The sequence below is a fragment of the Eleginops maclovinus genome, chromosome 14 (assembly GCF_036324505.1).
Source record: "Eleginops maclovinus isolate JMC-PN-2008 ecotype Puerto Natales chromosome 14, JC_Emac_rtc_rv5, whole genome shotgun sequence".
NCBI lineage: Eukaryota > Metazoa > Chordata > Actinopteri > Perciformes > Eleginopidae > Eleginops > Eleginops maclovinus.
The window spans coordinates 3,036,282-3,050,694 of record NC_086362.1 but is presented as its reverse complement, the minus strand read 5'-3'; the positions used below and the strand labels follow the sequence as shown (position 1 = coordinate 3,050,694).

Here is a 14,413-nt window from a genome sequence, read left to right as displayed (position 1 = left end):
TGTGTGTGTGTGTGTGTGTGTGTGTGAGAGAGAGACAGCAGTCTATGACGTGTGCAGCTCATATTCAGGGTCACTATATGGTTTCTCCATCTTCCTATTCATATATTCCTATTAAATATCTCATCAATGCTAAATTGTAGAGACGTGGTCCAGATGTTCGGTGGTCTGCTGAACATCTGTGCAGGTAAATAAGTAAACCTTCCTTTCTCCAGACCTTTGAGTGTTAAAGGAGATGTTTCAGGGAAGTAAAAATGACCTTAAACCCTTCAAAATGGCTAGAAAAAACAACTACATGGGCCCAAATGTTGTATTTCAATTATTACCTTAAATAACGAGCATTTCCAGAAGAAGAGCTGCAAACAGTTATTCATTTAAGAGCCGATATGCTACTTTAACAGTTATAAAGTCAAATGCAGATGCAGAGCAGTGTGCAGAGGAGCGTAATGCAATGTCAGGATGTTGTGGATCAAGGATAAAGTGGCTCCATCGTGGCCACATATAGCTGAATGCAAAACCGTTGAAGTGTCTAATTCACTGTGGAAAGTTATTCTGGGAAATGTAGGAGGTGGGTAGAAAACATGTCTGTAAGCAAACATCTAGTGAAGCATACTTCGTGGTGGTGAAAGGGAAACTTTAAGCAGTTGTGTTGAAGTTTAATCCGATGACACAAAATCAATGTCCTCCTCTCTCTCCCCCCGACTCTCAGACTGTCACTCGGCAGGTTTCTGTGGACGGGCAGCAGGAGGATTTAGGAATCAGAGCTGTCATCTGGTCAACGTATTGATCTGTACAAATCTGTGAAGGGGAGTTGGCAACGGCTGGCACCGCTGACTGTCAGCCGGGGATTTCAGAGGGAAAGCCTCAAGAGAAAGTGTAACTTCCAGTAGGAGTTCATCAAAGTTTGGCTAAAAATGTCTTTAAAAATGTTATGGAACAGAGTTAAAGATGGCCCCTGAGTTTACCTGCTTTATTTTTCTCTTCCATTTACTGAGTGAGAAGGCCCTTTTAACACCTTGAAATCCCCTGATAAATCATATAGTGACACCTTTTATGAATCGATAAACAACCAGCTACTTAAGATGCACAACGAGGATTAGCTTTAAGAACTGACTGAAATGCAGGGATCTTATCCATCTACATTTAATCAAAACCCTCAGTCCTTTATTCAAGAGTAAGATTAGATTTCAGTGGAGTTAAGACTTTTACTTCCAACTATTCTGTCTTGAAAAAGTCAACAATAAAGCTTCGGGGGGTTAGGGAACAGTATTAACAACATGGTTTGAGTAGAATTGCAAGAGAATTTGAAGAGAAGGAGATCTGATGGTAGAAATATTTCAAGTGTGAGTTTGTAGGGTTATCACACGGAGCATTACTGACCTCCAGTGGCCACACTCCGGTATTACTCCCATTACATTTGACAGAAATTATTAAATAAATCCAGCAATTATATCAAACACATAACAAAATCATGTCTTTATTTTAAGAGTGCGAATTGACAGCCATTTAAAGAATAGCACAGCATCATCCGGTCGTCTTTTATACAAATAATTAGCACAGGGACAAACATGATACACACTGTACAATGCCTGGAAATACACACAACTGCCAACTCTAACAACTTATAAAAAACACGCAGTTTCTCAAACTCAGCATCATCTTAAAACGGACTTTTAAAATTACTCACAAAAATGGCTGTTTTTGTTGCTTATAAAAACCTATAAAATGAATGCCAAAACTACAGGATTGCAGCGCTTAAATGCCATTATTAACAACCGTAACGTCGCACACATGAGGACTATGTCCATCAGAAACCGGAATTTATATAAAATATAAAAAAAGACAAGTGAAGACGACACGTATAAATATTACACATATTAACAACTATGTACAGGGTTGGAGGGAACCTTTTTTAAATACTTTCACTCACTGGCAAGATTTTATTTTTGAGGTGGGCGGCGTCTCATTGAGATAAACCTTCCTCCAGGATGTCGGCGCTGACCAAAGGAAGGGATGCAACCTCGAAAAACACCCTGAGAAAATAAAGAAAGGATTAATAATGTGAATATTTGAGGATATAAAGCATATTTCTCATTAGAGCTGTGCTGGTGTATTTGAACCTACTTGTGTGAGTATTTGTTCCTGATGGCCTTCAGTTTGTCGTCCGGAGGCGCTAACAGCATCTCGTACAGTTTCCTGACGACGGGCGACAAATCTGACGTCTTGTACCCGGAGTGGAACTGCAGGATGGGACACTGCGGGGACAAGACACGCATCAGTATGCAGCCATGTTGGATCCTTAGAGCGACTAAAGTATCTGCAGGTTCTCAAACATCATTTCTAACTTAGAGCAGATCCTGGAGTCAGCGCGGGAACACAAATGAAATTACCCGCAGCACCGGTAACTCACATTCACACGGGAAAAACAATTTGCATTTAAATTGAACGGCGGAGGATTGTTCTCCGTAGAGCTGCAGTGTGTTCATCGTGCAGGACGGGGAATATAGCCAGCCAGAAAGTTCAGATAGAGCTAACTAATCACCACAGAAACTAAATCGAGTTACGGTCCTTTTGTGCTTTTAGAAGACGGACATAAATGCAAACTTTGTGCAAATTATAACTAGTTATTTATACAGTTCATTTTCTATGTTCTAACTGACTTTTTACCCCTAAATTAAATGCAGTTTGTTATATTGGACTATATAAATTAATCTGATTCCTGGTAAGCAACTGTGTGCCAATTCCATTATTGTGGAATATTTTTATTTATTTATTATTAATTTTAAAAGCATTTGAGACAGAAATGCTTATACCAAATCATAATGCTGGAAGTGGACCCTGAATCTGCCAGAAACATCCAATTAACAGCTAAAGCCATGACAATTAAAGAGGAGTTTGAAGAACAGCTGAAGTGAACAGGAGTGTTTTAATAAACCCACCCATCCTCCCAGGTCTTTGGTGATGAGCGCCAGCAGCAGGCAGGCGGAGGCGAGCAGCGAGCCTCTCTCCGCCACCAGCTCCATCTCCATCAGACTCATCTCACAGAAGAACCGCGCCAGGGTCAGCGTGTCCATCCCCGCGTTCACACACTGCAGAGAGAGAGAGAGAGCACCACACAAACACTCAGGTTAGCGAGGAGCAAGCTGATGTCTTTGCCAGTTGAGGGAAGAGATGGAAACATCACACACACCTTGGCATAGCGTCTGAGGAAGCGGTATGGAATGGGGATGCTGATGTCGAAGGACAGCGCCTGCAGGATGTTGGCCTCCATGGAGATGAGCTCCTCCCTCTTGTAGGCGTCGTCGCAGATGTAGAGGAAGTCGTCGACGCAGGGGGGACTGCGCTCCTGCAGGGCGGTCAGAATAAAGCATTACACACGTGCAAACTCCCTCCCTTATTGTATTTGGGATATTCAAAGTCCTGGGGTTAATTCTGCGAGCATGGCATGTTCGACTTCCTCGATTATTTGAATTGCATTCCATGTTAGCTTCATTCTTTCCAAATCAAACCCACTGGGCATGCTAGATAAACTTTTTCATATATATTTATGAGTAAATACTTGTGTGTTTTTACCTCAAACTTGGAGGCGATGAGCATGGTGGTGGAGCCGACCAGCTGCAGCAGCTCCCTGTGGACGGGGGTCTTGGACAGGTAGTGGTCCGTCATCTTCACAGCCAGGTACAGGGTCTCATGGTACAGCTCAAAGTTCTCCTGCTCACACACACACACACACAGTCAGGTCAAATAATGCACAAACAGGAGAGAAATGAAACTGGAGAAGCAGCATGTGTGAGATGAAGACACACACACTGTTTTGATGTCACTTGGTTTCTGGCCTCCAGCTGAGTGGGGAATGATGTTTGTAATTACACGCTTAAATCTGCAGTTTATTTGAACCCCATGCAGTTTAAAGAGTATGATTTTACTTTGCTTTTTCAAACAGATTCCCTCACTCACTTCCCCATTTGTTATTCCTGCAGGTGCACAATACTTTAGCAGGAAAACTCACCTGTACTTCCACCAGCCAGTCGATCAGGATGGCCCTCATCTCTGTGTTGAGGCTGGGCTGACTGGGCATGTAGTCACAGATGACAAACTTCTCCTGCATACCATGAAACACGAGGGGGGGGGGGGGGGGTTACCTTTTGCATTCAGGCTTTGATCCCAAGAAGAAGACCTTTCAGAGCCAAAAGCTACTTCAAATTCTCAAAATGTGAGTGTAGCTTGCACTGTTTACTCACCTCTCTCTGTTTGAGGTAGTCGAAGATGTCCTTGGCGTACTCGGGAGACATGTAACAGTCTTCAGAGTTCTCCGAGTCGATGTCAAACTCCTCTGGGATCTGAAGATCAGAGAACAGTTGAGTGAGCTGACCCATTACAGACATGTGTACAGGTCCAAAGCTTCTCTGAGTCCCCTCACTTGTTGTTTCTGGAGGTGTGCCGGCACCTCCTGGGCAGTGGGGGGCGCAGTAGCAGCAGCCTCCAGCTCTTCTACTGGAGCTGCTGCATCCTCCTGCTGCTCCTTCTCTTCATAAGTCTGCTCTTCCTTCACCACCAACGTCCCCTCGGAGCTCTCGGGCAACGATGATTCCAGGTTGGCATGATTCTTCGACGACACGGAGGTAGCGCTTGTTTTCTTCACCTGCTTCTTCCCCGCATTCTTCTTCTTCCTCCCTGGGAGGCTGAGCGTGACCTTATGAGCCTGGGAACAGTCAAGGAGATGTTAGGAGAGTTAAAGTCTCTCAAAAAGCGTCCTTCTTTAGGATGAAATATCACAACTTTGGGCATCCCTGACTGGGTCCGCTTCACAGATGCCAAAACCGGGCTGTAAATCTCACAACGTGGAGCTGGTTTCACACCGAGGTGAGGTGCAGAGAGCATCGATTCACACCACAGTGGAGAACTACCGCCAGCACAGTGACACCTTCATTCAAAACCCACGGATGCAGTGTCACTCTCCCACTAAACACACACTCCAGGTGAAGTGAATACAGAGTGTGATAAATCCATTTTGAGCCGCGCTGACACACTTAACCACCTGATGAGTGCCGCAATGGTTGGATTTGATGTAGAGCAGAGGGACACTTTCAGCTACAAATATGACATACAAGTCTCAGTCAGGAGTAAATTCCATATGTGAGCAGTACAGATTGGTGGTGGAGTTAGATGACTAAATTCCATGCATCACAGTCAGACACAATGATGGAAGAGGGGTGAGTTTTTTCCTTCACATAAAAATGGCTTTTCTGCCCTTGTATTTAAAGAAAAACAATCGATCCTGGACGGTTTATGAAGAGATATTCTGCAGAACTACAGACAGGGAACGTGTGTAAGTAAGAGCTCTGCTGAAAATCTGATCCGATTCTTTGTATTTAAAAGTACTATCCAAGTCAGAAGTGACTGAATGCAGCATTTCCAAACCTTTTTCAATGTTTAGCGCTGACACAAGACAGTAAAACCTCCTGTATTCCTGCTACTGTTTGAGTTTGTGGGCGAAAACAACATGTTAAATATCATCTGAGTGTGTTTATTACAAGAGCACTGTATTTTCGTATTAAAAAAGAAATACTTGGGTGTAGAGAGGTTGACCAAAGGCCTGTTTCACCCATGCACCATAACAGATTACTCTTGCAACTGTATGATGCACAAAGTGGGAAAGACAGTCTTGAATGCAGAGCTTCCTTCGTTTTGAATGCTGTCTCTCCACCTCAAACCTGGAAGACCAGACTTACATTTGTAATGTCAATGAAAGCAGTCCTCTTCTTTGGGGCTCCATGGGGAGGGGATGAGGCCCTCTTCACCTGGGGGCCCTCCTCCTGCAACACACAAACACACAGGGGACTATAAGCACAGGAGCACATCCCGTGCATGCACACATCAGATATTGGATTTGCATTTCACGTCATTTAAAAAATTGCCCTGCAGGAGTCATGCAAACTGCAGGAAACATCTGCTGCGATGCTGGCTTTGTTTACAGCCTCTCTCCTGCAGGAAAGAGGGTTATTTAAGCAAATACAGATGCACATTTTACCTGGTTTTCACTCGTTGTTGCATTCAGTTTGGGTATCTTTGTCCCAGCAGTCACTGCGGGTTTCTTCCCCCTTACTACCGGCATGGCTGAACCTTTATCCGAACAAACTCTGCACCGTTTGAACTGCCAAATACAAAAAAAGGCGGGTTGGTCTGAAAAGAGAAAATAAGGCGGCATTCAGTGCAATGTTTAATATTGAACCGTCAGAGGAAAAAGCTGCAAACCCGGTTTAGCTTAACACAGCCTATGCAATTCTGTGTTTACCGGGTGGGGTTTCCACACGTGACTAGGCGTCTAAATTATAGTTGTATCTTACCGTGTTTAACAATTCCGTCTCGTGTGGATTCAGTGGCTTTGTTTAAAAGCAATAAGCACCGCAAACAGCTTCTTTATCTCTTGTAAATAGTCCAGGTTTGCTGTAGTCCTTCAGGGGCGAGAGCTCAAACAAAAGTGATTCAGCTGACGATCCAAATCTGCTGCGCTTCTTTCTCATTGGCTGGAATTTGAGCGGGTGGACCAATCAGATACTCGCTAGGGATGCCGTTTCGAAGAAGCGTTGGTTTTGTAGTAACAGTTCCGCCCGACGATTGTTTTGTCTATCAAACGTTAAGAAATATATCATTATAAACGTATATATTCCCATATTATATTTTACATATTTTATAAAGTAATATCTTGGAAAATTAGAAGGATGAATTCTCCATTTAAAAGTGAGTTTATGAAGAACCCCGCCCTCCTAGCTTCATTGAAAACAAATCGAACGAACCCTAGTGGATTTTCAAACATCCTAACAACCCATAGCATTTTAAACCGCAGAGATTTTAATGATGTTTCCCCCATGATTGAAGCAACTGATGGGGATTATCTCAAACCAGACATACACGTGAAGTGACATATATATGTAAATAAACAAGTGCAGTCATGCATTTATTTTTTTGTAGCGTAATTGTACTTTACTTTGCATGAACTGATCTTAATGCTTTATTAAATATATACCCTGCAGGAGTAATAGAAATGATCTGCACACTAGCACACACAAATACACAACAGAACATGCATGCACTGTTAAATAATAATACCCCTTACCCCGCGTTTTTTAGAACCAACACATTTAAAGATGTAAAAACCCGCAGAAATGATGGTTTAAATGTAATATCTTATAATGCCCTGGGCAGGAAATGTATTGTTTTACAGCATTTTCCCTAAGATGACTTCCTTTTCCTTTGATTGCATTTCTGTTACCATTTAAAAAAAGGAGATCTCAATGCTCCGATCTGTTAAATGTGCATTCACAACCCTTCCAGTACAGATGATCAATACATGAATACCCAATTATTTTAAGCAAAAGAGTCCACAAGGCATCCCATTTTAAACCGCAACTGATCGTTTCCCACTTTAATAAGACATTAAGTGTTCTATTTTGTTATGTGCCCTTGTGTGATGCAGGTCTAGCATGTAATAACTTTTCTTAGGAAAGCCACAGGGGGATGAAATGACCCTTAAAATCTATTTAAATGATCACGTTGAGCAATGAGCTCACTGACACTCGGACAAGTATTTCCTGATCTGGAGCAGAAGGAGCACGGCGGGCCTACTGGGGCCTCAGCAACACACAGTTACTGCAGCAACAGTTTGGATAACAGAGTCAGAACACTGTGCAACCAGAGCGCAGGGTCAGGATGGACACTGGGGGGAAGCTGGCAGCTAACGCCCGTCCAGCAGCCAGCAGTGAGGGAGATTCAGCTGTGGTACTCGTCTGAGTCATGGGAATAAAGGTTATTAAGCGTAACTCGAACAAAAGATGATTTTTATGATTGTTTTCGGACATTAGATAGATTCGGAGGATGAAACCCTCATTATTTTACATACATGCACACAGCAGAGCACACACAGTGAAATTGGTCCTCTGCATTTAACCCATCCTAGTACTAGGAGCAGTGGGCAGCTATCGTGCAGCGCCCGGGGAGCAATGGGGAGGGGGGATTGGAGGTGTCCGGTGCCTTGCTCAAGGGCACCACAGCAGGGCCTAGGAGGTGAACTGGGACCTCTCCAAGTAGCAGTCCACTTTCCAAATTTCAAGTCTGAACCTTTTTTGTCTACATTGGTACAAACAGCAATACTATGTAGAAACATCACATACATAAGGATAGTTATTCACACACATTTAAAGGCCCTTTATTTGCACTATAGTTACTTCACATGTTTAAACTTTAAGTACATTCAGCTGATAATGCTTTTGCACTTTTACTTAAGTAAGATTTCACATGCAGGACATCTGAATCCTTCTTCCACCTCTGCTTGCGCAACAAAACGAGTCCCTGGGCCCTTTTAAAAAAGTCAACCCCACGATCTCTTTATTGGAACATCTCAATACCTGCAGCGTTTGAGGCCCGCAGAACATACCGTCCCATAATGAAGTCTTCAGAGGGACATGTCATCTTACAACACCGCTCTATTTCACCTCCACTCCCCGTTTACCTCATCCGAAGCGCTTCCACATGAGAGCAGCTTGTTATACGTCTCCATCAGAGCTGTGCTGAATTGCTTCATAACGCTCAGGATTTGCTGTTCACCAGGTGGGGTTTGGGCTTTACATAAAGGGCGTCATGGACGTAACTCATCTCAGAGAAGAGCACACACACATGATCAGCTGTCATGCAATTGAAACTGGAGTCAAACCACACAGGACATACACTACAAATTATTTTTGGTGAAGTTACCGGTGTGAATGTGTGGCGCCTTACTTTCTCCTTCGTCATTTTGCGAAGCGTACACTTGTCATTTCCTATAAAGGTATACAGCTGCAACACACACACACACACACACACACACACACACACACACACACACACACACACACACACACACACACACACACACACACACACACACACACACACACAGGACGTGGGTGAGCTCATCTGTCAAAGCATTTCCGTATGAACTCATTCGCACCACAGACAGTAAACGGTGAACTGTCGCCCCTTCTTACCAGCTGGTGAGTTAATCTACAGGCATTAAAAGCGTCCTGGTGTTTCCTGTATCTCGGTTTTTGGGTACATTTATGTAACGCTTGGCTCTAATCTCACCCGCTTGGCCCTGGAGATGCCTTCTCTGTCTTTCCAGGTATCACAGTAAATCAGCAGTTGCCCTTTTCTTATGGGTCATACTTCATTTATCTGAATGTTTTATGAAGCAAGTTTATATCTGAGCCTCTTTTTGGGTCGGAAACCTTTAAATATTTGACTGTTTCGTGCTATCTGTCCAATTTTTGGTGGCTTAACTCTTTCCGTGCATTATAAAACAAGTGAAGATGATAGAATGGGAAGACTTCTTGGTGTTTTATTTTATTAATCCCAAAAAGGGATTACAAGACTCTAAATACTCCCACCCAGAAGGCTATCTCTGTGGATTTGGATGGGTGTGGAGGAAACACGGTGTATTAAAAGGGTCAACTGAGGCTCCATTGTGTTGGAGCTTTTTGTATAAACTGGGTCGGATGTTGGAGAGAGCGAGGTGTGTCGGGTCGTACCATTATAATCAAAGATGTTTAAAGAAGCCTGTCTTTGCCCATCAGGATATCCGACCGCCAATGGAACACATTCTTTATTTTAGCTGTAATTTGTTCCACATCTGTGCTTCATTCTCTATCTTGTCCTCCTCTCTGGGCTCTGACCGTATTGAACCGTGATCCACTCATGGCAGCCTTGTCCTGTGACACGTCGTATAAAGTTTGTCACACAATGGGACTGCAGTGGATTCATCGGGAGCGCCATTTGCTTTGGCTGTACTGAGAGGGTTTCTTGGAGAGGAGGGAGAAACTGTCTGAGTGTGTTTGGCTAACAGAGGAAACCATTACCACATGGAGTGTGGTCATAAGAAAATCCTGATTTGAGTCCAATTTAAAAAATATATATTTGTATCTGCATCAAATTATCGTTAACCAGGGTAAATGTAACCATTACTTTCATCGCAAAATGACCTCAAATTAACCAGATTAAGTCCTTTCACATCACATTCAGTCAACTACAGTAGTACTTTTAGAACCAGAGAGGTAGATAAGGAAGTTGTTCAGTGTCACATTACTGTCTGCCTCGTCTGCTTCTCTACACTGTAGGAAGTATATTTGTGAGTAACAGTATGTCTTTACAAAAACATCTTGTGTTTCAGAAGTTATTTGAAGCTCCTGTGGTATTTCTAAAGATGGATCATCTTGATTCAAGAAATAAATCACATTTTAATTGGAAAATCACAAACTAACATGAGAAAACGGACAACCTTTGAGCATTTGGTAACACAACCTTTCCTAATCCTGGTAAAGTATAGTTCAAAATAAGTTACCCAGATAATTAATAGATCCGATTTATCTAAATATCCCTCAAGAAATCTTACTTACCCCGCACATTTTCACCTTTATTGGCTGATTTTGTTTTACATAAGCAAAAACATCTTATTTTGTGACTAGATTTTGGAGCAGCATTTTTTCCATGTAAAATACAACCAACTTATCAACCTCGATATGAAGTTGAGTTAGGAGGTTTGTGAATCAGAGCCATGGAGAGCAGTGGTAGCACTGAGTTTCCAAGATATTTCAAAAATAAAAACAGTTCACTGTCAGCTTATTCTTTTAGATAAACTCTGCTTCAGACGAACACAGACCCTTTTTCTAACCATCAGTACGAAGCGTTGTCTGATCATGCTGTTGAAATGCAGATGTGTTCATCCATTTCTCCACTTGAAATGTACACAGCTTTATGTGTATTAAATACAGATGCAAAAACAAGGTTAGAGGAAGAAAGGTCAGGTAGACGCTCCGGACCCCAGAACAGTTTTTGCGCCAATTCAGAAAATAAAGACTTCCTGCTTGTGACTTCCTGTGGCTGTGGTTCGAGGCCTCAATCTGACTTTCCATCTGAGGCCCTCGAAGGGAACTTTCTGCTCGGTCTTTGCTGTGTTTTCAGGCCTGATTACTCTCTCTTTTTTGCCATTTTCTTATACAAACACTCATCTCCTTTGTAGCTTATCTTCCCCTTCTCTAATCTGAAACAGGTGAGGAATGTATGAATAGACTAAAGGGAAAACCCTGCACCATTTAGGGGGTATATTTATGTTCTGCCTGGCTATGACTAAACATGTTGGCACGCACGCATGTAATTTAAATAAATGAGCTAATCATAGAAAGTAGGCAACGGTTCAAACCATCTTTGGACTCTTTCTGGTACTTTTGAGCTCCAGAAAATGCAATCATTTAACTTCAATTTCACTAAAAGTATTGCTCTCATCCATACAGGATCCGATGCAGGCAGTGAGTGCAGATCTAAGGGTGCCAAAGCCCACTCCGGGGGACCTCAAGAGAAGCAGCCTAAACATCGGGGTTCTTGAAGAGTTCGCCCAAAACATGGCCGGGAACATAATCCGGTCTTTTGTGAGCCAAGTGAAATGGTGGAGCTCGAGGAGGAGGACTGCATGTCGTCCTCAGCGGGGGTCGATCCGAGAGAAGTTTGTAGAAACATCGAGGACCACCGAGGTTGTTCCGAGAGATCAACTGGGGTGAAGGTGTATGGCAGACACGTTAAGAATCCGTCTTTATTGAATGAATCCACAATGACAGAAGGAGACCCCCAGCCTTGTTGCCCGCCTCTGTCCCAGTCCGGGCTGCCCGTCGTGGGCTCCCTCGACTACCCCGACGCCCCTCCGACCACGCCTCTCCTCCCAGAGCTGGAAAGGAACCGACAAAGTTTCGACAGGAAGCTCAAAGGAGGCTTGGCGAACGTTTTCCTGCCTTCGCCTCCTCCCACTACCCCCAAGTTCAAAGACTCGGACCCCAACGAGGTGGAGTTGATGGAGCATCTGATGCACTCGCTGTCCACGGAGGACTTGGCGAGAGAGTACTTGGCAGCAGGAGCTCAACATGGAGCCGAGATGGAGGCTTTTGCGGAGGCTCTTTCATGCGGCATCATTGACTGGATGTTGAGCGGAGAAAAGATGGCCGACGATAATGATCTGCATGTGCTCGCCCAACAACTGGCCGAAACCATCATCACCTCCTCCCTTGATGAAGCTAAAACACTTGTGTAGTATTTTAATGTGGTTTATGGCGTAGAAACACACACACAATGTGATTTACTGCGATGATATTGTTCTTATTTCCATATGTAGTTCAGGTATAGCTCATCCAGGTTGGAGTTGGAGTGAAATATAGCCTTTATTTATGACCTAAACGGAGCAGAGATCCAACAAAAAGATGCTTTACTCGTCGTTAAAACTAAATCTGACACAGCTGTAGATTATAGAGGCTACAGGGTAATGGTTTTCAGTCCAAGATGAATAAAAAATTAAGAAAAAGAACATTGGGAGGGAAACTCTTAAGAGGTGTTTATGTACTTTTGACTCAGATCCAAAAACTATAACCATAAATGTCCTGTAGATGGCGTCACAGGAGTAATGGGCCTGAGTTTCTATAGGTCACTGAGGCTCACCTTGGGTATTACCTATCAACTATTGGATATAAACTATAGTATGGTATACGATAAACAAACTGCTTTAAATACTCAAGCCAGATCTCTGAATGTGTCTTGTAAATAGCTCTTTTTGTTTGCTCGTAAATACTGAGAATAAAGACTTTATCTTTGAACTTTATTGCGCTTATAATGAAAATGCATCCCCCACCACAAAGGGAACCGCTTTATAATTGATGCCGGGAAGTTATTAGGTTATTTCTCCTTGTCATCCTCTTAAAAAAACCCTTCCTGGATCCAGTGATTCATCCTCCCCTGGACGGAGCTGAATGGTGGCATTCGGGGTGAAAAATTGGCTGAAAGAAACTCTCTTCCTGACTGAGATGAGAGCAGAAAAGAGGAGCCATTGAGACTCGTTTGATTCAAGCTTGCCACAAAACAGTCATAAAAAATGCCAAAATCAATGACAGAAATGCTTTTGAATAAAGGGTGTTTATGTCATCTGTTATTGCAGACACTTTTAAGATGGGAGATAATGTTTGCTAGTTTATGTTTGCATGAACGTGCAGATAGTCAGTGTTGCGCAATCGGTAGTGTGTGTCACTGATGGCTCAATCTGGGCGGGACAACAAAAGGACAAACAAGTAAACGAATAACATCTGTATACAAAGGCTGCAATCCATTTAGACTACAGACACAGAACAAGATCGTATTTATGGTATGTATGGCTGTTGATTGACTCACAGCTTGGCTCCACAATGACCCCTCTTCGATGGTCCAGAGAGGATGACTCCTGCAGCATTAAGTGAGCCCTAAAAGTTTCCTCTTGCAACATCATGAGGTTCACATTTGCGGTTTTTAAGTGAAATGTCTCAATGACTGTCGGTCGGATTGCCACGGATAATTTGACACAGACGCCTCATGATTTGTAATCATTTTGGGGATGCATTAGCCCTTAATCTGGAGCCATCGCTGGATCAAAATGTTGACGTTAGAGAAGACAAAATGTTCTGTTTGGTTGCTAATTAGCATCTGTTAGCTAAATAAAAACTAACTGGGTGTTAACAGAGGGAGAAGCATGAAATATGATCCAGGAAGTCCATTAAAGATCCTGGATTTCAAAGCTTTTTCGACCCCAAAACATTCTGGAAACTCCTTGAACTTGTCCAACAGAAATGAAACACGTTCCCTCTCATAGCTGTTTAAATATTAAGTGAAATGAGTCTTCTGCAGGTGAGAAAAGTGAGTATTTTTTTAGCTGAATTCCACAAAGCCTAGCTGTTAATTTCAGCCTCACGTGCACACAATCAGAGCCCCACACACACACACGTTGCCCGGGCCACAGTGTGTGTGATATTCCCTCTGGGTCCGATACATGATACGTCAAGGAATGCTTACACTGGACTCTCCGCTCCCAACGCTGATCACCATTATGTTTTCTCACCGCAGGGACGCTCACCGGCCGACACACTCACACACACACACACACTCACACACACACACACACACACGTGCACACAGATAAACTGCAGGGCTCGGTGGACAGCTGGGGAGTCAGAGGACACACACACACACACACACACACACACACACACACACACACACACACACACACACATCTGGAGAAACGCTTGTTGTGATGTCAGGTGGTTGGCTGCCAAGAAAAAAAAGAGCAAGACTGAGGGAGGAGGCATGATGACAAGATGTAGAGCAGAGGGTTTCTATATCCCATAATAATCACTTTAATGGAGCTAGGGAGGAGGGGGACATTACACCAACTACATATCCTGTTTGCAAGAGTACAAAGTCATTTTGAATTGGGTTTTGGCTAATCTCTGGTACATTTACTCAATCTTTTCGCACATTTTCTTGGACTTTTTCCTAGTTTTTTTCAACATTTTTCAGACATTAGAGGTTTTTGTTGATT

At 43.1% G+C, this 14,413-nt stretch overlaps 2 protein-coding genes across 4 annotated transcripts; one reads left to right on the top strand and one right to left on the bottom strand.

The window, feature by feature from the left end:
- Nucleotides 1–1,444: 1,444 nt before the first annotated feature.
- On the bottom strand, nt 1,445–6,513 carry ccnb3 (cyclin B3). Of its 2 annotated transcripts, none has more exons than XM_063900298.1 (11): nt 6,345–6,513; nt 6,029–6,180; nt 5,730–5,813; nt 4,418–4,699; nt 4,239–4,337; nt 4,007–4,099; nt 3,571–3,708; nt 3,188–3,343; nt 2,937–3,086; nt 2,122–2,252; nt 1,445–2,030 (listed from the first exon to the last, which is right to left on the bottom strand). In XM_063900298.1, exons 2-11 carry the CDS (start codon nt 6,110–6,112, stop codon nt 1,961–1,963), a joined length of 1,287 nt encoding a protein of 428 aa, XP_063756368.1. In that variant the 5' UTR covers nt 6,113–6,180; nt 6,345–6,513; the 3' UTR covers nt 1,445–1,960. The 2 variants fall into 2 exon arrangements, with proteins under 2 accessions (XP_063756368.1, XP_063756369.1); XM_063900299.1 differs by having other exon boundaries at nt 6,029–6,151.
- Nucleotides 6,514–8,932: 2,419 nt separating this feature from the next.
- si:dkey-171c9.3 (A-kinase anchor protein 11) lies at nt 8,933–12,667 on the top strand. 2 transcript variants are annotated; one of them, XM_063900326.1, is made up of 2 exons: nt 8,933–9,026; nt 11,319–12,667. In XM_063900326.1, exon 2 carries the CDS (start codon nt 11,468–11,470, stop codon nt 12,104–12,106), a length of 639 nt encoding a protein of 212 aa, XP_063756396.1. In that variant the 5' UTR covers nt 8,933–9,026; nt 11,319–11,467; the 3' UTR covers nt 12,107–12,667. The 2 variants fall into 2 exon arrangements, with proteins under 2 accessions (XP_063756396.1, XP_063756397.1); XM_063900327.1 differs by lacking the exon at nt 8,933–9,026 and adding an exon at nt 9,135–9,154.
- Nucleotides 12,668–14,413: the final 1,746 nt, after the last annotated feature.

Bases quoted from the DNA above. Each gene is read 5' to 3' on its own strand.
- ccnb3 (XM_063900298.1), bottom strand. From the start codon at position 6,112: ATGCCGGTAGTAAGGGGGAAGAAACCCGCAGTGACTGCTGGGACAAAG. The intron at 3,344-3,570 runs GTAAAAACACAC...ACCGCCCTGCAG, and splicing joins TCATCGCCTCCAAGTTTGAG to GAGCGCAGTCCCCCCTGCGT. The intron at 3,087-3,187 runs GTGTGTGTGATG...CTCTCTCTGCAG, and splicing joins TCCTCAGACGCTATGCCAAG to TGTGTGAACGCGGGGATGGA.
- si:dkey-171c9.3 (XM_063900326.1), top strand. From the start codon at position 11,468: ATGGTGGAGCTCGAGGAGGAGGACTGCATGTCGTCCTCAGCGGGGGTC.